The sequence below is a fragment of the Callorhinchus milii genome, unplaced genomic scaffold (assembly GCF_018977255.1).
Source record: "Callorhinchus milii isolate IMCB2004 unplaced genomic scaffold, IMCB_Cmil_1.0 Scaffold9, whole genome shotgun sequence".
Classification (NCBI taxonomy): Eukaryota; Metazoa; Chordata; class Chondrichthyes; order Chimaeriformes; family Callorhinchidae; genus Callorhinchus; species Callorhinchus milii.
Window position 1 is genome coordinate 12,356,495 of NW_024704750.1, and position 23,566 is coordinate 12,380,060.

Here is a 23,566-nt window from a genome sequence, read left to right on the forward strand (position 1 = left end):
GGATTTCCACGGGTCCGTTATGCAAATTGATTTGTGCAATCTTCATACAATTCCAGGATTAACCCTCCAAAGAAAGTTGATGTATCAGAACATGAAGGCTTGTTTTTCAATAACTTTTATTGCAACTTTGTGCCAATCACAGATTTAGAGCAAAATTGTACTGATTATATTGTTCACAGCAAATCATGAATATCAAAGTGATTTTGGCCAGTACATTTGGAAGGATACATATTGATACGACTTCCCCCGGCTGTGGATGTGGGGCTGTGGATGTGGAGCACTGGATATGGGACGCTTGTTCACATCAAAGCTGATTTTGATGCATCAGTCAGAACACCATGTTCGCCTGCATTTAACAAGTGACCGATTGTGTTCTATCAGAAAACAAAAAGATTCATTATTTTTTCTTTGAAATCTTGAGTCAGTCAGGTGCACAGCAAAGGCTTTCCTAAGCCCTGGGTATGGTAGATTGCACATGCATGGAGGTAGAGGTACCATCAATAATTTTTTAGACGAACAGCTATACACTGTTACCCTATTTCCAGACGAATTTCAAATTCAGGGTTTTAAAACACACCGCGTAAATCCTGTTTTGCATAATTATTTGAATAGGAGAAAGAGCAATTCTGGCTTTTTTTAAGGAGCATTATTACCCATTTAAACCATAATTACTGACACTGTTAACCAGCCTCAAATGCTACCCAAGCACTAGCACATATATGCTGCAGAGCTGAGCGAACCTTTGATCGAATGATTGTTTCTGTCATTTGTGTGAGGCGCCCTGAAATATCCACCAAATAAAGTGAGAAAATGTGCTGCATGTAATGTAGCAGGAGCATGAAATATAGCAGGAGCATGAAATGGGTGATCTATGTTTATATCCCAGAGATACACACCCTTCCATGGCAAAGGGGAATTCAGCTTCAATAGCTTGCTTCAGGATTGTGCTTACGTTGGCTGGAGAGCTAAGCTTATTAAGTTGAGGGAATCTTTCTGGCTGATGAAATTCATAGCTGACAAAACATCTGTCCATTTGCCCATTTATAGCTTCATGTAATAGCTTAGTCCATAAATTGTACACCGGTAACGAGAGCGGGCATCCCCATGCTATTATTTTGTCACCGGGGAAGTTTAATAGATTATTTCAGGTTATACTGATGTATAACATGCCAACATCTATTACTTGGAGAGTTGACCCCCTGTCTCTTTTGCAGCCAGAGTTCAAGCAGTTTGCAATAGTGCTCCATGCCTGGCTCAAATGATAGCACTTTTGCTTCTTAAGCTTGTAGGTCCAGGCTCTATGTTGAGACTTTCAGCTCATAATTCTAGGCTGACATTCCAGTGCAGTGCTGGGAAGCCTGCATTGTCGGAGGTGCTGCCCTTGGGATGAGACAATAAACCAAGGTTCTGTCTGTTCAGGTGGATGTTAAATATCTCATGGCATTATTCGAAAAGACAAGGAGGTTTTTCCCCATGTCATGGCCAACAACTGCCCAGAAAATAAATGTGTGTGTGCGCAGTGGTGGGTGGGGGATGGGGAGTCATTCACTTCATGGCTCTTTGTGGGACATTGCCTACACATAAACAATCACTGGACTTGGAAAAAAAAACTCTGAAATGGAGATGTAATAATATGATAAGGCACTAGATCGAATGTATGGATTATTATTTTATATTATTAAGGTTGTACAGTGCACTTTACTGCAAGGAATAAAGCCTTGGAGCAGATACATTCTTAAGATCACCGAGTGTGGCCCTGGCATTATAAATTTCCTGTTAAAGAAATCTTATACAGGATCTTGCATTAATCTCCTGCCATAAATTTGAGCAACAACATCTCCTGCCCCAAACCGGTCTCTCCAATTTGCCTTTCTGAAATCAAAGTACTTTATTGATTCTTCTCACCATTTTTACATCTCCTCCCCTCCTGTCTCCTTGTTTAATGCTTTTTTTTTAACCATCTGCTGGTCCTTGCATGCCAATCATCATGTGATGCTTCACCCAAGTATCTACATTCATGTTTGAACCTTAATAGGCATGCGATCAACTTTAAGGCCCTTACAGTCAAGTCGAATCTTGCAAAGATTTAGATACATCAGCTTGATTTAATTTTAAGGCAATGCGATTATACTTGTGGTTAAGGAAAATGTAATTTGAAAGATTAGATCATACAAACAGTTTTCATCTCTGCTATTCAAAACCAAGTGAAAACATATTTATATCCTGTATTGCTTCTACCTGTTTTACTGGCAGCGAACACTTGGGGGTTCAACGGAATTGTAGTCTTGCTCTATTTGAATACAGACACAGTAGTAAATGAAGATGTTTCTCCTGGGTAATTATGAAGGGTTTCAAATGAATTTGTTTCTTGTCACTGCAATCTTCTTCTAAGCAGTTGGAGTCTGTATCTATCCAAAACATTGCACCTAATTTCATAATGTGAGTGCTTTAAAGGTCCAACTCTAAAATGTTGAAAAGGAAATGTGTATTCATAAGGACAGCAGGGGTGCTGTTCAGAGATGTGGTTTACAGATTATTGGAGTAATGTAAGCACAGCACGGCACTGAAGTGACCAGTGCTAATCCTCACCAAGAAACAGCATTTTATAGGGAGCAGGTAGAGCAATTCAATTGTTGAGCATTGTCAATCCATCTGAGAAAAGCTAATTTTTCCAATGTTTCTAACTAACATCGCAAATTAAGCTGACGACGGTGTGCGAAGTGACGGCTGCATTGATTCGCGTTAAGAATCGGAAGGTTTAGTTTATCAAATAAACTTTCTTCCATGTTACGATACATCTTTCAAGAATGGAGAATGTGACTTCATTCCATATGACTTGATTCAATTTCTTGTTTAATAAAAAAAGAAATGCAAATTCTTGAATTCAGTGCCTGCCTGGAACATTTATTAATTGAAAGCTGTTGACTTTTTACGCTAACTTCTGGCAAATGCTGATACCTCACTGTTCTGCTTTGAAGGATTGAAGGGCATGCTGCAGATGATTACAAGTCAATGGCAGGAGCTACAGAGACAAATCAAACGACAGCACAGCTGGATTCTTCGAGCTCTGGACATAATCAAAGCTGAGATATTGGCAACTGATGTGACTGTGGACTGCGTGGAAGGTCCTGGGTGTCCCAAAGTAAGTGGTTTGAAGTTTGACAATTACACATTGGATTTCTTGGAGCATTCCAACTGTGCACAATTGCTTTCAGACATAGCCACTGGGCAAAAAGCAAAGACTGCTGCTCAGATTTAAAATAAAAATGCAAGATGAGTGAGGTCATTTCACTCTATATGTACAGAGGCAATAAGGTAACATCAATGTGTTGGTAGTTTGCTTTTCTCTTCTGAAAAATGTTTACTCTTCCAGCGCAAAACATTTCTTTCACATTTGGGGATTGGGTAGGTTGGAGGGGAAGCAAGGAAGCTTCCTGCAGATGTCTCCACGACTTCACTGTCAGTTACTAAAAAGTTGGTTCTTCTGTGATCACAAGGTGGGTGTAGATGAAGATCAATGTTACCGCAATGAGTAAGGTGGAGCAATGGTTTCAAATTCAATTATTGCCAGTGGGCGCTGGTCCCTGAGTTTGCCTTAATGCAAACATTGCACTGCAACTAAGACCTTTTTCAGCCCCCACTGCATCCCATTTCTGACATGAGTCAATAACATTGCCTTTGTGAGCGAGATTGGAAAATTAAAGTAGTGTGATGCTTTAAACTTGCCTTTAGACGAAGGTTAAGGCTGTTCAATTGCAGACTCTCAGATCGTTGCATCCAAGTCTGAGATGGAATTGAACTTAGGACCCAAGAGTGGAAGTTCATTGTTCTAATCCAACGGTCTAACCAGCTAGCGTCTCTGGTTATTATATTTTGAGTTTTGTTTTGTTGAAGTTAGCTGTCATCACTGAAGCAAGTAGAGCTATCATTATAGCAGTAACGGTCTTCCTGCTCCAGGCTTTTTCCTCAGCTCTAATGTTTTCCATTGCTTTGTGTAGTCACTTCTCATGGCCGAGAAAACAAAGTTATTGCAACAGTGATTGAGGTTGTTCTGTCAACCACTCTTTCTCTCTCTCTGTCTCTTTGTCTCTCATGTTTCACCTTTCTTGTCTTGGTTTCACTGATGCTTGAGACTCCCTTTAAAGATTAGGTTGACAATATCAGCTTGTTAAATTCTCTACATTTGTCTAGTGCAGGTCACTGTCAGTTTGGACCTTTTCAGCCCCCACTGCTTTTCTGCATTTTGCTTCTGTTTCTTATCGGACAGCTGATAGTCACTTGATTCAGTGATGACTGTATTCTTTTCACAGCAGGTTCTGCCACTAGTACCTCCACACCATAACTTGTATTGCTGTTATCTATTATCTGAGAGTTTGCTTTTGTCTGTCATCATTACTGTACCGCCTCTTCTCCCCCCCACCCCTACCCTACATTGATACTTGCTTTCTCTGATATAAGGGGCCGGAAACCCTCGTTAAATATTATGGCATGTTTGATAAGCTGAAGAGCTGATGATAGGTTTCATGTTCTCCCATTTCACTGTGACTTATCGTCTCCTGATAGTTTATATGTTTATTTTTTTCATTTTACAGAAGAGATGTTATTCCTTAGCCCCCTCCCCACCCTGCCCCCCACCACACACACATAGGATTCTGTTTTTTTGTTACCTTGCTCCAACCATGTTCAGTGCAGTCAGAAACATATCTGTTCACTCTCCTCTTTTTCTCCCTTCTTCATTATTCTTGTTTATTCTCTTCTTAGATCCCCCTTTCTCTTCTCTTCATCCCTGGCTCCCCCTCATGTTTTTCTATCTGTTTTAACAACTGTATGAAAGCTGTCTCTACTTAGTTACAATCGTTGCTTGCTTTGCCAGCTCCTCTGCTTTCTTCCCCCGAGTACTGTACTGTCTGCCATAGTTTCTGTTTAGCTCCAAAGTGTAATCCTATGCTCGCAGTCCAACATGTTCAGATGATGTTTGCGGTTGTCATTTTCCAGGAGTGTGTTCGGCTTTCTCCCCGTGGCTGTTACTCATCTCTCTGTTTTGTTACATATTTGCAATGTTACAGTATGGACAACAACAACAACAACGGCATTACATTTGGACAAAGAAATGCAACAATAAATAGCAACTAGTTAAGATGTTGATGTGATGAAACATTTTAATAAAAACAATGAAAATACGTAAAATTCACCCCAAGCCGTTTTCGGACTCTGGTGCACCAGATACATTCCATTTCAGATCCCACTACATTGTAGAAATTGGCATATTTGTACCAAGTTTACCTCTGCGACCTCCTGCAACCTTACCCACCTCATCCACCCCTAGCAGATACTGGCCCACTTCAATCCCCTGCCCGACCCACCCCATCATTTGTGGGAGAGCTTTCAAGCTTTCCACCTGCATTCTCTGGAACTCCATCCGAGAGTCTCTCTGTCTCCGCACCTTTAAAACATGCCTTATTAAGACCTATCTTTTCTGATGGATTTTGGTTACCTGCCACGCCCCCCACCACCCACGTCACCAAACCCCTCAGGTGCCCAGTTAGCTGTGTGAAGCTCTTGGAGATGTGAAAGGTACAATGTAAATGAAAATTGTTGTTTCTTCATGAATTGATACATATTTACTTGTCCAATGTGAGAGGTAATTGATGTAAGAAAAATGAAACCTGCAAATAAGTGAATTTATTTCAACCATTTAGCTTGCATCAAAAGAAACAGTTGCCATCACAGTTTTAATGAGGATCTACTTGACCCTGATCTTTCCCTGTTATTCAATGAATGTTCTTTCCGGGTGAAGTAAATGGAAATTATGTGTCTGGTGAATTAGTAAACTTTCATGTGTCAGAGATTTCAGTTGGCTTGTGCAGCCTGTTCAGGTGGACATTAAAGATCGCATGGCACAATTTAAAAAAGAGAAGGGAGTTTCTCCCTGTCTCCTGGCCAATAATCTCCTAGATGAAATCGATCACTTAATTTAAAACAATTTGTGGGACATTGAGATGAACAAGATTGGTGCCACATTTGGCCACCTAAATGCAGACATTACACTTTACAGAGACGTGAAAAGCGCTATCAATGCGGTGATTATTACTATTTGTTGTATCTTCTAAATAATCAAAAGGATTCTAACAACAAATGGCATTCACCCTTATCGTGAGGTAGCATCTCAGAACACTTATAGTCATATCAGAAATTAAGGACAATAGAAACACTCACAAACACTGAAAATAGATTAATAATACTTAACATTTCCTCCAATCGAGAAATAATTCTGTCTTAACAAATCTTTATAGTGTGTACGTATTCAAAAATGTGAATAATTTTTTGAAATAATTTTTTTGTAACTAATATAAATCATTTTAATCTGCAAAATCATTCAGTAGTGATATCCATTATCATGCTGCTTACAGCAAATTAACAAAGAGGATGATGGTGGTCTGACAGTGATCCATTGTCTCATTGGTACTAATGACTATCAGATACATTGTCTCATTAGCAGGTGACTATCATACAGTAGTAGGTAGGAAGGTCACAAGTTCTCAACAAATCTTCCTGCAACATCCATTGTAATCCTCAAGAATGGGCCATTAAACAGGACCATTGGGTCATGACTAACTATTCCTAAATTTGTAAAGTTTTGGCACTTTGCAGTTGATAGATAACCAAAATTTGGGTCATTTAGTTAGCTTTTTTGCAGAACTGAAATCAGGTGAGCTGTATTTTATAACGTTGACAATATATTTTGCATCTTTCAATGAAGAACCGTGCTTCATTCTCTAATGTACAAACCTGGGATTCATTTTTTCCTTTGGCTTGAGCATTTCTGTAAGCCTTAGGAAAATGGAAGAGGATAAGGTACAGTGGAAAACTCATGGCTGAGTGTATTTGGCGGCTTTACCACGGGAGAGTATATATAAAAGTAATTGCTTAAAAAGAAGGATTGCAGATGTATAAATTCCAACAGAATATATATGTCTTTTAGTTCATTACAGTTAGTAAATGTTATTTTTAACAGTAATAATAATGAAAATGAAGGCTATTAATCCTATCAGGCAGATCCATAAATGGACTTTATATCTATAATTGTTAAAGTGGCACAAGATTCAGATGGAATGTTTGAGAAAGGTGTTCAGAGGATACCGTCCAACAAAATAGAATATTCTGCGCTGCGCTGTAAGGCAGCAAATGGAGATGCAGGATGCTGATGTTCCGATGTGGTGCAGAGGGGTAGGGGCACATTTGCATTCAGATTTTAATCTCAGTTGAGCCACAAAGAGGGTGTAAACTCCAGAGGCTATGAAAAGAGATGGGAGCTTTGAGATCAAATGATCCCAGGCTGCTCATGTTTACCTCCTAATGACCATTTACCATTTATAGAGCAACATTGGATACTTCTCGCCTGTCTTGTATCTTTGCCTGGGAATGGTAAATTATATACGGTTGATGTGTGTGGGGGTGGATGGGTGGGTTGGGGCTGAATAATGGAGCGGTGGAATAAAAGCCAAAATAATACACTCTAAAAGTAAAGGTTACATAATGGTCAACTTCCTGTTTCTTGGGATATCTGGAAGGAGGTCTTTCATTGTATCACTGTAGTTTATTCTATGGAGTGAGGAATGCGCTGAGTTAATGCGTCAGTTAAACAGATATTTGAAGATGCTGACATCTTTTTAATGTATTGTGATGGAAGAAGCAGTTTGATACCTGACTTATATTGCAACTTTTTATTCTATTCAATTGTTTCAATAAAAACTATACAGAAAGGAAGATTATTCTGGGAAAGAGCAAAATGCACTTCAGTGTGATGGTCCCTTCCTGACATGTAACACTTTATATAGCTGAGGGTCACGATATATGTAACCCTATATATGGCTGCTGTTTGCCAGAATAATCTTGGCTTCTGTATATTATTTTATTAAAACAATTGAATAGAATAAAAAGTCACAAATTTCCAAATAAACTGTATTTACCATTTTTTTAAAAAATCTTAATTCAGCCACTGTGAATTTATTCTATTTTAAAAATCCTTTGTTCTTAAGTACTTTATCGTCAGTCTTATTTTTTCCATACAAGAAGATTATTCCCCCTTTTTGTGTTTACGGCTACATTTTTAATTTGCCATAAAAATCAAACGCAAGAAGATAGAAAACTGATGATGAGTAAAAATGTAATAACCTGTGCGTAGTAGCAAATGAGCCACAGAAAGCATGATATCTCCAGATATCTAGCATAGATTTCATCTATCCAGTCTGAGCTAATGGAGTTGGGCAAGACCGTTTCGCTCATTTAACACATTGCCATCTAGAGGAGCCATAAACAGCACACATCAGAGCAGCACATTTCCTTAGTGCAGTAGAGCACACTGTACAATATAATTCCAATACTGTTTTGATGTGTAATCATTTTATTGATGTGTACTCCAGACAACAATGCATTAAGTTTTGTAGTTACACGAACAGGAAGAAAATGACAGTGTAGTGTTTGCTGGTGTGCCCCAATGATTGTAGTATGTATTGTTCGTTATCATTTTGTTATCACTGGTATCATTCTGGAGGTGCTGAGAAGATTTAAATGGAATAGAAGTGATATGTTAAAATGTACAGTGAAAAGCTGACTGTAGGTTAAAGATAATTCCCTGCTATATTTGTGGTATCAGGGACTAGAGGAACTTTATCCTATTTTTATTACAACTGAGAAGTTTGAGGGAGAGACCTGATAGAGGAAATTATGAGGAGTTGGTAGAATGGATAGGGAAAAATATTTCCACTGGTCAGTGAGTCAGTGACTTGAGGGCAACAATTTAAGATGGTTAGTAAGTGAGCAAATTGTTTTAGACAAACATAGTAGAATGACTTGTCGGGTGTGGTGGTACAAATTTGGTTTAAAGAAGAAACTAAATAGATATCTAAACATGAATCTTTTCTGGGGCAGTAGGGAACAGGTAAAGGGACTGAATAGATTGAACTTTCAAAGAGCCAGCATATATCCATACCCACATATACCCATATGGCCTTCTTCGGTGCTCTAAATTTTAGTGTTTTCTCTTATTACCAAGTTATCAGCTGAAAATAACTTTGGTTATCAACAACTAAACACTGAGACTCCCGTCATTTCCAGGCTTCTGTACCATTAGACCAGGTCCCAGATAGAGGTGAAGAAACTCCCACTACTGGCATTTCCGGTGGACTTAAAAAAGATCCATTGTTTTTTCAAAGGGATGTTTTACATTCCCCTCCTCAGCCCTAATTTATCCCAATTTCAAATTAATTGGCTGCTCATCTCAATGTTGTTTGTGGGTCATTGCTGGTGCAGATCAGCTGTAAAACAACATTCACTCAATTTCTTATCAATTATATTTTGTAATGCACTTCAAATTATTTATATACAAGTTGTTGAAATAAGCAGCAAGTTCTCCTGTGTTTCCTCAAACACATTGCGATTCCTCGATACAAACATCCTGAATTATCCTGAGACACACAATACTCCATCTTCTGGGTTTTACAAGTATTATCGCTGCACAAAAGAGGAATACATTCTAAAGACAAATGCATATATGTACCCTTAATTCTGTAAGTACATAGATATTAATCCCCTTGGATGGAGTACACTAAATGTTGAATTACATTAAATGTGTATTGGTAGGGGGAAAATGTGAGTTTTTTTTACACAAACATTTTTGTTCACATGTCCTTCCCCTGATGAATAAATGGAGAAGTTAGCAGGAAGGGGCATTGATTGTTTTCGTGAATCTATTTGAGCAGTTGCATGCTGAGATAGCTTTTCTACAGCCACAGGTTAATAAGGGCCACTTACCTTGATGTTCTTTCTATGAGGCGATGAAACGTCCATTGCATGGCTCTTAAAAAAAACTCCAAAACTACGCAATCATTGCTTTCAGAAATTCATTTCCCAACATATTGTCATGTAATCAATAGCAAAACAGTTATAGGGCCGATTTTGTAGAGGAAAATCTACATGACTTAGGGAGAACAATCACATTTGTCTCCATGGTCTTTTATTATTGTTTTTCATTTGCAGACCAGCAGAAATATGAACACAGCATACAAATGTCTTCTTGAGTCAGGAATGATTTGGAAATGGATTGCTAACTTTGGTTTCAGAACAACTTATTAAATATTGTGACACTGCAGCAGCTGATATGTGCAAGTCAGTGAAGGGAACCCGAGGAATTAAATAATGTTCTACATCTGAGAATTATGACATTAGCTTAAAGTTAAGCATTTTAGGATACATCTGAGGATATCTTTAACCTGTAGCCATGGTGAAGTGAAGTATACCAAAAGATATATATAGGTAATCTCATGTACTAGCTCTTTTGTCTAGCAGTTTTGTTCTGCTATCAGTTAGTCAATGAAACACAATTTTGCAGAAAGTTTTTTTTAAAAAAAGATTGTATGCAAAAATGATTCTGATGTAAAATTAATTAAATTGCTTTTATTCAATCCATATTAAAACAAACACACAAAAGACATTGGCTTGTAGCTATTGTGTTAATACAACTCAGTAAAATATGGTTACGTTCTCCCCAAATGCAATTTGGATGTGAATAAAGCTCGACAATCTCTCTTGATAGCTATTGCTTTTTGATAATAATGCATTAAGCATATGTCTGCATGTAGCTTCCTGAACTGATCTATCTGGTGCTGTTAAGGTGCTATGGGGTATGCGGGTGGAATTTTGGTGCTAGACTAATATCAATGTGATCTGTATTCTGCATGAGATGTTTGTAATTGGAAGGTGACTAATAGATTTTTCAGTTAGCAATTGTCTTCGATTTTAATTTGCATCAAATAAGTGAATGCCGCTGAAGTCACTTAGAATATCTGAACCGTTGTGCGTAGTTGCATTTAAATAGTTCAACTAATGTTCTGTTGTTTGAATCAGGTGCAGGTTTAATAGTAGTTAACTGGTTGTTTCAAGCATTGGTTTGGTGCACGAGGACAGATCAATTACCTTATGCTATCTCGTTTGTCTGATATGCAAGGTGCGGTATCACTGTAAAAGGCTGTGAATAAAATGTGTGGGACGACAGTATGTGTAGGTATCTCTCTCTTCCATGTGTCTTTTCTTTCTGTCTTTTCTCACCATAATGTTTCCAAAATGTCTGTGCCACTCTCTGCCTGTCTACTGTACCTGTCCAACTCGGTATTGTATTTATGTCTGTGTATGTCCCTACAGTATTGTTCACCAGTTTGTGTTTCCATTGTGCTTGCGTCTGCATCCCTCTCGGCATTCTCTGTCTGTGCTGGACCTGTACCTAGAGCTTTTTATGTGTGCTTCTCGGTCTATATTTCTAAGAGTGGAATGGACATGTTAGCCCACTCCAGCTCAGAATTTGACACTATGATACAGACACCACCTTAATGAGCAGAACCCAAAAGGTACAGTATTTGCTCCTTCCCACTTGCAAAATGGCAAGAACAATACACTATTGTAGTGCCCATGTGAAATGTCCTGTCATAACAAAACGTTTCTCAGTTTAATCTTTTCAGTGCTTTACACCTTCAACAAGGGTTTGAAACAAGCTGTGTTTTGGACAGACAAACACATCACCATTGTCTTGTCTTTTGTGGTTTAAACAATAACATTCGAGTCCTACAGGCCATTGTCTGTGCAAAATTAACATGAACAAGATGCAGCTCAACAGAAATATTAATAAAACTGTGGAATAATGGTTAATAATTGAAGGAGAATAGCACAAAAAGCAGAAGCAATGTTAATATGCTGCATTTACTCCCTCCTGTGTCCCACAGCTTTTCTATTCAACAAATAGCTACTGTTGCAGAATATATTATCAGTTGAAGGACTCTTGTGTGGAGCCCAGGAAACAATCATTCTATGCAAGTAAAAGTGCTCAATTGACGTCAGGTAGCAGGACCCTCATGAAGAAGTACCATTCATTGCCAAGTAATTGGTCTTTGTAAGATTGATCAGGAGCCATGTTTCAGCATAATCCTCACCACATTTTCTGTGAACAGATTAACCCGAATGTAGTTTCTTTTGTTCGATATTACTAGCACCATGTGACACTACGAAAACATGGTACGTTATAAGAGCTTTTTTTCTCTATATTGAGATTATTCTTGTAACATGAATTATGGCCAGATGGAAATGTGTCAGCCTGGCGCAGTGGTAGCACTCTCGTCTCTGAGTCAGAAGTTTGTAGGTTCAAGCCTTATGTCGGGACTTGGAATCACATAGTCGAAGCTGACACTTCAGTGCAGTGCTGGGACATGTAGCATTGTACGAGGTGCTGTCCTTCTGATGAGACATTTAACCGAGATCCCATCTGCCTGTTCAGATGGACATTAAAGATCCCATGTCACTATTCGAAAACAGAAGGGAATTTCTACCAGTGCCCTGACCAAAAAATCCCCCAAATAAAATTCACTGCATGGCTGTTTCTGGGACATGACTCTGCTGCTGTGTTTCGCCCACAAAATCCAGTCAATCCACTTTACAGTGTATCCTACAAAGTGCTTTGAGACATCTCGATGATATGATAAAGCACAATATTAAACAAAAGGATGATCATTAAATTCTTTGGCCTTCTTGCCCCAACTGATAGAAAATACCTGGTGAAAAAATACAACCATCAAGAAAAGAGTAATAATTCCAATATATTCATTTAATTTAAAAAGAAACAGTTAATAGTAAAGATCGTACGGTTTGTAAAATTCAGCCAGTAAGCACGGGTGAAATAATCACTCAAGCTTATACGGAGGAGTTGCTAAGGAAGCTGAATTCACATCAGCAGAAATCCAGTGATTAAGCCAGCATGCTTCAGTGATCATGTTTCATCTATGTACTCAGCTGCCTTGCAATCGTTCCCCAATAACTTTTCCTCCCCCTCCCCATAATGTCATCACTACTCACCGTGTCCAAAAATCAGATCCCGACGTAAGTAAGCCAAAGGATGCTAAATTCAATTACAAGTCGATGGAATTGTTCTATTTTTAAATTGGATATTAAAGGTGAGCCTCCCACTTTAAACCAGTCCAGTTGTTGTTGTTTTATGAGCTTAGACGTATCTGAAAAGCAGAGGATTCTTTTCCAGAACAAACTGCAGTGGGTTGACTTAAAGTAGGCGGTGTGTGGTCCAATCTTGGATATTTATATTTCTAAAAGTGAAACCATTTGTGTCTTAGAGTATCTTTGTTAACTGCAATGCAATGGGAAAAGAGTACAGTATTATTGGCAGGTGAAGGTGTTAAAACTTTTAGACTATGACGATTCATGTTCTCGTCATTAAGTTTCAGGTACTAGTCATGCTTTGGGATTAGCAAAACATGTAGTCCTGTCTCAATTCTTCAGTTAAAGGGTTCTGTAATATTCCAAAGTTGTGACATTGAGATTGTGCTGAAGAGCCATTGATTGTTGAAAGGGTGAAACCTGAATTCAGCTGAAATAACAACGGCCCAGATTTGATTTCAAATTGGGCTTTGGTGAAGCAGCTTAAGGATCAACTTTGAGTGATGCTCAGGGTTAGCAGTACAATGAGCTCTGCTATTGCTGCTAAATCCTTGCTTTTCTTGAGCCCATAGCAAAGAATGACTTCGACTTTGATAGTTTTTAGCTAATGGGTTCCGAAGAATGTGTTGGTGTTGGTGCGTGAAGGAAATGTCAGGTGTGCCTAGTATTGCTGTTGATCAGCACCTAAGCTGACGTGAAAGAATCGATACACCCAAGTGAAGAGAATGGCCCATTCACCAGCGCTGTCTTTCCTGGCCAATGGGATCCTCCCCAAACCCTGAAAACAAATCTATATAGGAACATTTCTTGGTATCTTTCCACAATGTTGTACTTGGGGTTAAATTGTAAACTCTAGTAAGTGCAGAATCAGCACCATTAGCTCTAAAACACCATCACTCTCAACGTAAATAAAATGACACGACTGTCAGCTGTAATTTCCCTCTGCTCAAAAAGCCATTGCTCATTGTAAGAGTTTTTAAAAAAAACACAATCAATTAGATTTCATTTTACTCTTTTAACCCTAGTAGAAAGGAGCAGGTAATAATAAGAAGCAAGGAGCACTTTTTTTTAAAAAGAATATTCAGTTTCCATTTATAAACATAAATGTAGCCTGGTCGTCAGCACCTAATCGATCCCTTTGTTTCACCTTGAACAAAAAATAGTATTCAACGATTGTTTTGGTTACTACTTTTGAATATTTGCTACAATGATCCTAGATACAATTCATATTCTGTACTGTTAGCTGACGTCGGCTTCAGCGTGATGTGGTGAGTACATTTGACCTCATTGTCCTTGAACTAGGGAGAAAAAATTGAGTCAGGAACTTTACACCTGTGATCGAAAGCGTGGATGGCTAGGATTGGGCTTCAGTTTGATGCTGCCCTTTCTCAAGACGTTTTGTCTCTGCTCCCTGATATTTCAGAATGTAAATGCGCCTCCCAATTATAGTCTGTGTAATCTGATTGTTCATATTGGAAAACACATTGGAAAATGGATTGAATGCAAGTGAAGCAATGAAATGAAAATTGGAGGGGGAAAATCGTATATTTTTTCTAAATCCAAAAAGAAAATAGTCTGCTTTACCAACTCACCAACCTTGGGAGATGCTCCCGATGTGAAAGGCGCTACATAAGTTCAATTTGTTGTTAGAGCCCACTGGTAAGACTATAAATGATACTGAAAATGAGCTTCTAAATTGATCCATTCAGTTGAACAAGTAACTGATTAGAATCTACAGTGGGGAGAAATGAAATAGCTGTATATGAGCAAAATGTATATGGGTTTTAAACCTCCATAAACCTTCATACTTAACCAAATAATACCATTGTTTTTCCAATGAATACTTGTGTGCAGAATATTGCAGAAACACAGCCCTCATCTTGTGAGGAGCAGAGGAAGAGAATTGATCTGTGGATCCGGGTGCTTCATTTTTCTTTGCTTCATCCTAACACAAAATGGCATAAGCTCATTCTTAAAGAGAATAAATTAACTTAAAAAATCTGAAAGAAAGGGACAACAGGGTTCAAAACTGCAACGCTCGGTTAATGGATCTTTGCAGCTGATTAGAAAATAGAACTGGAAATAATAAATGAAAGTATGTTAACGGTTGCAATCGTTCACTTAGGTTGAAGGCGTTCATTCACCTCCTAGGATCAGCAAGTAAATTTTCTCTGAATTGATGAATACTGCACAAATTAATGGAAGGATTTTAGGATCAGCAAGTGACTTGCACTCTTTTCCCTTGGTGATCATCTGATGAATGCCATTTTTGCTGTTTATCTCAATTTTCAAGTGTCAGCACAATGTGAGATGCCTCATTGCTGTGATGGATCAGTGATTTTATCTTTGGGAGGGAAGCTACTGATGACAGCTGTAGTGGGACAATCCGCAGCCTTTTAAAAATGCCTGCTCGCACACTGGGAGGACACAGGGCATTATAAATTATTTTTATTTTGCACTTGAGTTTTGCTGAAATCCTCTTTATTTTTATGTGGACTATGACAGAGCTTTTCTGAATATTACAGACTGGCATTTATTTAGTGTAAGGTTTCTTACATGTGATACTAATAGTAATCCTTGCATTATCATGTCTTTGAGATGTCTCAAAGTGCTTCACCGAATACATTGTAAAGTGAATTGACTATATATTGTGTGGGTGAAACGCAGCAATCAATTGCGCAAAGCAGTGTCCCACAAACAGTCGTGGATTGAGTGACCATATTATTATTATTTTTTAAAAGGGATTTTTGATGTAGATAATAATCTGCAAATTGTTAGCTTTTATTCATTATGGTTAAAGATCATTGTATAATGGGCTAGTTATTCAAGGTGAAACATGCTTTTGGTGTTTCTGCAGTGTTTCTGTAGATTCAAGGACCTATGATACTTACAATGCCATCCCACCAATTACAGTTATATTGTAGGGTTTTCCACTCTTGCAAGCTCACAATAGCAACCACAAAATTAGCCAGCAATTGGAACGTCAACAACTTGCATTTATATAGCGTCCTTCACGCCTGACGATGTCCCAGAGGGCTTAAACCTCAAGGCAAGCCTGAGTAAAAAGACTCATTGGTTCTGGTCGTGAGTTTAGCTGGTGTGCCTCTTCACCAGGCACCATCTGAGAACTTGCCTAAGCTCATCGTGTATTTAAGTTCAGGTTGAGTCTCGTTTCTGCCCGAACTGTGAGGCATTATCATACTGCACAACCCAGCTGCAGTGTGCGCATTACAAAGGGAAGTACTGTGGTGGACGAATACTGCTTCTCATACTAAAGTTGATTTCTCAGCTTTACAAAGAAATTCACCCCCAAAGCAAAATGTAAAAGAATATTTTACACATTACCGGCATTGTTGCAAGACTTCCTTTCAGATTCTGTGGAGTGATTTTTATCAGAATATCATTATGGCCATTTTAAAAAGTAACCTGTTTACACTTTGTTCAAAGTGCTGAGGATTACGATATTATTTTGCAATATGACAACAATACTTTATGCTTGAGTGTCACCATTGAATGCACCCAGTGGGCTGGGGAAGTGGTAGGGGTGGTGGGGGCCTCATTCAACAACAAAGTTCTCTTCAGTCCAACTCTGGATTCATTGCAGACTCATTACTGCTGCCTCATCTCTGCAATAAAATAATTTTCTTTAAAAATGTGCAACGAACATTATGGTTAAAAGTATTGTATTAAAGCATTTTGTAATGTACTAAAATAAATGTTCAGTATTTCCCCCCCCAGAGAGCCCTAATGTTCAATGTTTAAACCATGCATTGTGCATCTAAGATTGTCCAGTATTTTAGCCAGAGATGTCTGCCTCTTCACATCCAGAAGTATCAAATCCTGTACCTCTTTCCTTGTCCCCATGAGAATTCCTATTGAGCTCTCCAGAAGTCCATCCTCAGAACTAGATCCAGATGCCATTTAATGGTGACAATTCCCAATGGGTTATTGATCTCAGCATTGCTTCACTGCCTTGTGCTATGAAACTGTGACCTCAACAAGTATAAGTTAAATTGCATTTGTGATGTAAGCAAATGCTTAATAGCTGTCAAGTAACCAATACATTCTAAAAAAAAATGTTTCAACAAGCACAAGTTTTATCCGCTGTCTTGCTTTCTATTTATCAGGTGAATTTGCAAGCAGCAGTGAATAAATGTTAGAGAGACAGTGCTCCAAGTATTCATTTACATATTCCTTGGTTATCATAGTGCTGACTTCAATTGCCTTCTCTTTGTTATTAAGGTTCTATGAAAGAAGTTAATATCATGAGGTTGTGCAATTTTTGGGCTTAACATTTCCCTGAAATATAAAAATAACCCCAATGGTAAAATGTTCCTGAAGGTGGGGGGGCGGGGGGGGAGCTGTCAATCAATTCAAGTTTTGCCTTCATCCCCAGATATTAGCTTTATTTCCTCTGTGGTTTGCTAAGTATCTGGTTGCCAGAACTGCTGCTGGTTAATGAATCCTTTGAACGAATTAGATTACAAAGGTCTGATGGAAATAACCTTGTTCTAATATTGCATTGGCCATTATCCTCTGCTCTGAGCACATTCTGCTTTATTTCATGTGCGTTTCATTTGACATCAACTGGGCCTACTCGAGGCTTTTGATAATATCATGTCTTTGCCCTAATGGCACGGGTGTGGTTGAGCGCGGTACCTACTGTGCAAGAACTTGTTATCTTGTTTAATAAATTCAAAGAAATTAGGCATGAAATATTGCAACAGGACAAAAGAGCTGTTGTGAGGTTGTTTCGATCTCCTCATTTTCATTGTTAAAGGAGCAATATGATTTAAATTGCCTTTGTTTAAACAAAACAGTGGATCTCTAGAACCTCATCAGAGTAAGCATTCCACGACAACTTGCATTTATATATAACGCCCTTCACAGAGAATACCGTTTTACTTACCTGTCAGATGTGTTACTTTCTGTAAGATTTGCTGCATCATACTAGTATTACCCACAAGATCATCAGAAATAAAGAGAGAATTAGTTACAAACAACGAATGGTTTATCTTGCTCGCATTGCATTCTTTTTGGTTTTAATTATGTTGCCATTAAATTGGAAATGTTTGCAAAATGTGGATTTAAAATGGATTTTAAGGCAATAAGTAAATTCATCTTTTTTTGTTCTCTCAGTGTCATGTTGCTTTAGTGCCTAGATATACGTTAAAGGTGTATCAAAAAACGTGTTAAGAGCAGAGATCCTCAAGATTTAATTTTGGGGACTGTAGCTTGGGTGTCACGAGTCAAAGTGCCAAAATATTTTATTGCATCGAGTCTTTGTGAATTCTGCTTTGTGAATTATCCAGAATGGCATGTCTATAATATTGTTTAGAGAGAGGCCTTAATTTTGACTAAATCCAAACGTGAGGGTGAGGGGAATAAAGTCCGCGTGCGAGCGAAGTTGTACCATGAGTTCGTTGTTTGCTGTCCTGAATATGGGTTGAAAATACCCCAGGGATAGATTTAATGAATACTGATGAAACTCTCAAGAAAGGCCTATAAGAAATTCGTGCTGAAAACAGAGAGTTAATTGAGTAAAGGATTAAGTGAGGAGTCTGTGAGAATGAATTTGATGGTTTTGGAAAGAGGGCCTGCAAGGCTGAGATGCTCTCTAGATTTCAGGCAAGTTGATGAAATAAGCAGTGTGAAGAAGCTATTGGAGTGTGGAGTACCATTTATTGTGTATTGTTTTGAATCTATTAACAATGGTTATAGTTTCCTGTAAGGTGTTGGCTCGCTTTCACAACTGGCAGTTTCCACTGATTTAAAAGAACAGTTTCATGCATAGTTAATATGGGATTAGAGACTTCAAGGTTACCAGCTACAGCCCACGTACATTCAACAAAGGAGCAGAAATGAGCCTGAGAGCAGAGCAAGTATGACTGGGAGAATGATGTGAAATATGCCTCTAGTATTTTATTTATTTCCTGACCTCTTGGCAAACCAATACTGTACTTCCAAACAAAATGTCGGTCTCAAATAACAGACCCATGTCCCAACCCATGTCTCTTAACAAAAAGAATAACGGTTCATCTTCATAGCAGTGACTGCACCTTTTGTTACCTATATACCGCCTGAGCAGTCATGCCTCAACGAGAAATAATCATTTTCCCTTTTCCTCTGACGAATGGACTGAAATTGATATTAATTGACCAAGGAATGTTTAACTGAATCCCCATTTTTGTCACCACCACTGCTCTCAATTAAAATCATGTGCAAATAAAAAATTGAATGGCTTTTGACAATCACTCCTGCCACTCTAGCTGAGCCACAGTTCAGCATGTGGGCTTGGTTATCCCCCCAATAGCCTGTTTCCCAAACACACTTTGATACGACAATGTCCATCATGCAAGTTAGGAGCAAGCCAGATAAACACAAAGCAAAATCATTACCCTCCATTAGTTAAAGGTATCTTATGCTCTCGTTTCAAAATATTAAAATAATGCATTATGTTCTTATAATGCAACTGAGACTTTGGGGATATAATAAAAGTAAAATGTATTGTGGTTGGTGCTGATTTCTGGATGAGGTGGATCAGTGTTTGGGGAGTTTGATGCCCTCTGAGGTGTCAAAATGGGAAGGTTGAGTTTGCAAGTATTGTACCTAAATGTGGTCTGTTCCTAACCTCATCTTTGCTATCACGGATGGAGGTTCCTACCAGTGATCAGGAGGCAGTCTGTGGTGAATCATGGAGAGAAATATAAATATCTTATGTGTGACATACGTGTCTATTATACCTACACCATCTCCGCCCTTCCCCTGGCTCGGCACTGTGCTCCGACACTATCAAGCGCTTGGGGACTCTGCCCTGCGTGAGGGGCGCTATATAAATGAAAGTTGTTGTTGCTCTTGATGTGCATAAAGGAAGAAATTGATTCGCTCCGAAGTACGAAAAGTGATTTTTTTAATTCTCAAGTGCTCTAGAACTTGGAAATCTCGAGACTACATTCTCAAAAATGAAAGCTCCTTCTAACTGAAATGGAGAGCAGAAGGAAGCTATATTTCCGCATACAAATGAGTTTCTAATGGTTGTAGGCAAAAAAAGGGTTTAACCCTCACCCCCACAGAATAAACCAAACTCCCTCTGGTTGCCACAACAAACGCTGCGAGTGAAGCTTTAAGGGTTAAGAGTCAATTATCTTTTTAATGAAAGTTACAAAACCTTGTGTCTGGTCCCTCAGGGAGACATGCAGTGAAGCTGTTAAACCAACTTTCACCCCCCAAAAGGGAAAACGATCTGATTTGTCAAGAAATAGCTATCTCTAAAATAGCCCAGCATTACCCAGATGGAACATGCCTAGTAGGCTGAAGAAGCATTTAAAAAACACATGTGTTAGCTTCCCTAAGGGAACCTCGTGGGAATAGCATGATAGTTCCATACATCTTTGTTTCCCTGCCTCAACCAATCTAAAAAATTTAATGTGTGCCCTCTAGTTACATTGTCCCCATAATACAGCCGAAGATGCTGCAATGGTGCATGAAACATTGATGGCGGGAAGAAAGAAGCAATCCACACTCCCGTGAAAAACCTGCCCTTGCTGCAACATTACTCATGCATGTGTCAGAGACCGTGTTAAAGAAGTCGTAAGAATTTGGCATTGAGAAGTGGACTAGATTATGGCGGCAATAATGGGCTATTTGTTCGGCACCAAGGCAGCAGACAGAACAGATCTGCACAGGTGCTATTGTTCCGCTTTGTTGTTTGATTCTGGCAGGTCGTCCTGTCTATACCCTTGCTTCAAGGTGGTAAATTTATGCTATATAATCTGTTACTTGTATGTAAAATATATCCCTGGTTATACTAAGATAAACACGAATCACTGTTGAGAGAAATGTATGTGGCAAGGAAGAAAAATCTCATTTTCTGCTTGAGGTGCAGGAAAGTATTATAGTTTCTTTTGGTCTCAGAGATTCATTCTAATTTAATTCTCTGTCTTTTCTAAATAAACACTCTTAAAACCTTTTTCATCCTTGGGAATAAGGATGATAGGGGTAATCAATATTTCCAGCATTTTAATTAAAACCGTTAGTGGAATAAATCCATTTAATTATCTGTTAATGAAATACAAGGTCATTTACCTGACAGGAACTTTGAAAGTGGATTATTAGTTAGAAAAAACAAACGGACTCTATGTCAGAACCATTTAACTGCTGTCAGATTTAAGGTTAGGAAAAAAGTTTCAAAGACGTTTTCATTGGTATGTCCGAATTTCCAGTTTTATTTGTAACTGCAAAAGAAATACAATCAACAGCTGAAAATGCTAAAACGCTAACGTGGAATGGTGGAGTTTCAAATACATTATAAAGCTTTATATTTTGAATGTTATTTTTCACAATGAGAACTAAATTCTCAGTCAAATAAAAGATTTTGGATGTTAAACTGTTCGGACATAAGGTTTCGCTGTTAAAAGGCTGTACATATTGTGAATGTACCATAATAGAAAATATAATATCACTTGTACAATATCGTACACCTCTAATGCAAGTATGTATACTTGCTTCAAAATTTTATCCTGAAGCAGAGTCACTTAGTGATGGTATGTCTTACCGTAGACAGGAATATTCAGTTTGTCTGTATTCCAAACATAGGTGTTAAATATCTGTCTTATCTAGCATGTCGCCCACAAAATATACACTCATTCCACTTTACAATCTATTTTGTGAGGCACTTTGAGACGTCTCAATGACGTAAAAAGGCGCCACATCAAATGCAAGGATTATTATTATGTTGAACCTACATGTTAGACATTTTGAAAGCAGCTTCCTCAGCTTTTGTACAAGCTTGACTTCATCACTCAGTTTTCCTAGTCAATGAAGTGTGCCTTTCTATCCCAGTTCACACACTGATCCTCACGGTTGTTCTTTTGTCTTTCTCATTACCTGATATTGAAATCAATTTCCTTCTATTACTCTCCCTACTAACTCACTGGAAGCGTTTAAAATCAATGACTTTCACTATCTCTGTTCTAATACTCTTTCCCTAGACATTCATTTATTCTGCAATAACCTGATAAATTTGGCCTATTATGTAGGGAAAAAGGGTTTTCAGTAACATTCGTGGAACTGCAGTATGTTTAAGGCGTGGGACTGTGGATCTGTATAATTTTATGATTCTTGTAATATTTAAATAGTGCAATATTCTACACTTAAATGTTGCAGGCATTTTTTTTAATGGTGACAGTTTTTTTATTTTAAAATGTGTAGTATATTTTTACAGCGCATTAAGTATTTTTCAAAATACAAAAATGGTTTGGATTATTACATTTTATATATGTGGTGCAAAATCAATTTGGACTTTAATGCAAAATTGTCTCGCGTTCTAATAAAGAGTGACACCCGTTAGGAACAGGGACCAGCGCATTTGCATTTATGGATTCTTGCTAACTCTTGCAAATGCATTCTTAACTTCTCAGTAGCCACAACAAATCTCTTTGCCAATTTAAAATATAATTTGAGAAATATAATTTATTTTTTTTCCCCAGTACACTCTCAGCTTGAACATTTTAGCTGTGACATTAAGATCAGCTTTTTACATGTCATCTAATGCCTTGCTAATTAAGGTTTGCATGTTCATTAAAGCTTAGGCCAATGTTAATTACATATATTAATGGAATCTTGTGTAACACCTGCCTAAAGCGATGGCCTTTAATCTTCAAAATATCTCAATTGAGGCTCCACTTGTTATGAGTTTTCCATAATTTGAATCCAGCACATAGGCATATAGTTTCCCCATCTTCTTTTGCATATTTTTTTCCTATGCATATATTAAACGCATGTTTTGTAATTTTTAAATCCTGAAGAATTTATTAATGCTCGTCACTGGAGGCACTGATTTTTTTTTATCTCTCTCCACAACATATATACGTTACAATGTCCAGCTGTTTCTGATACAGTGTTTTCCTGTTTGCTTAACTCCTATGGAGTTTCTTCAAATGATTCAGTGTTAGGTTAAAAGAGGAATGAAGACTTTGTAGTCATTATTTCTATCTGCACAGAGGCAGAAAACATTTAGAATTTCATTATTGTTTTATTCAAAACAGTTGGACAGGAAAATCCTTGATCATTACGTCTGTCTGCTGTAGTGCACAGGAAAGGAGCTGCTGTTATGCTTTTATTCTGTTTCAAACCACAAATTGAAAGATTATTTTGAGCATATGTTTTCTTCCATTGAATTGAAACGATTTTCCATTTACTCCCGAAAATTGTGGCTTTAGATTTTGTCTTCGTGTTGGTAATTGCAAAGCTGATACTTTTGTGTATGTTTCCATCAAATGTGAGGATTGAATTATTTAATGTTAAACAGAATATTTGTAATTATTGACGAGCCTTGTAAGAGTATACTTAACGATACAATTGACTGACACATCACTGTAATCTTCAATGATGTATGAATGATTGATGTTTACATATGCTATCAGCAGAGTACATGTTAGAGCTTACAGCAATCAGAAAATTCATTGTGAGCATACAGAGCAGGGTATGAATAGGAAATGATAATGGTTTCCTACTGGCAATGCTTTACATACCTATTCTGATTGACAGAATACCCAACAGAGAATCCACAAGA

The 23,566-nt window shown here is 38.0% G+C and overlaps 1 protein-coding gene across 1 annotated transcript in view; it reads left to right on the forward strand.

The window, feature by feature from the left end:
* akap6 (A kinase (PRKA) anchor protein 6) overlaps window positions 1-23,566 on the forward strand; it is a 113,694-nt gene that overhangs the window by 38,236 nt on the left and 51,892 nt on the right. The window contains exon 6 of the mRNA XM_007893379.2: window positions 2,979-3,142. Within this exon, the coding sequence (XP_007891570.2) occupies window positions 2,979-3,142 (164 nt within the window). The remainder of the gene's footprint in view (window positions 1-2,978; window positions 3,143-23,566) is intronic.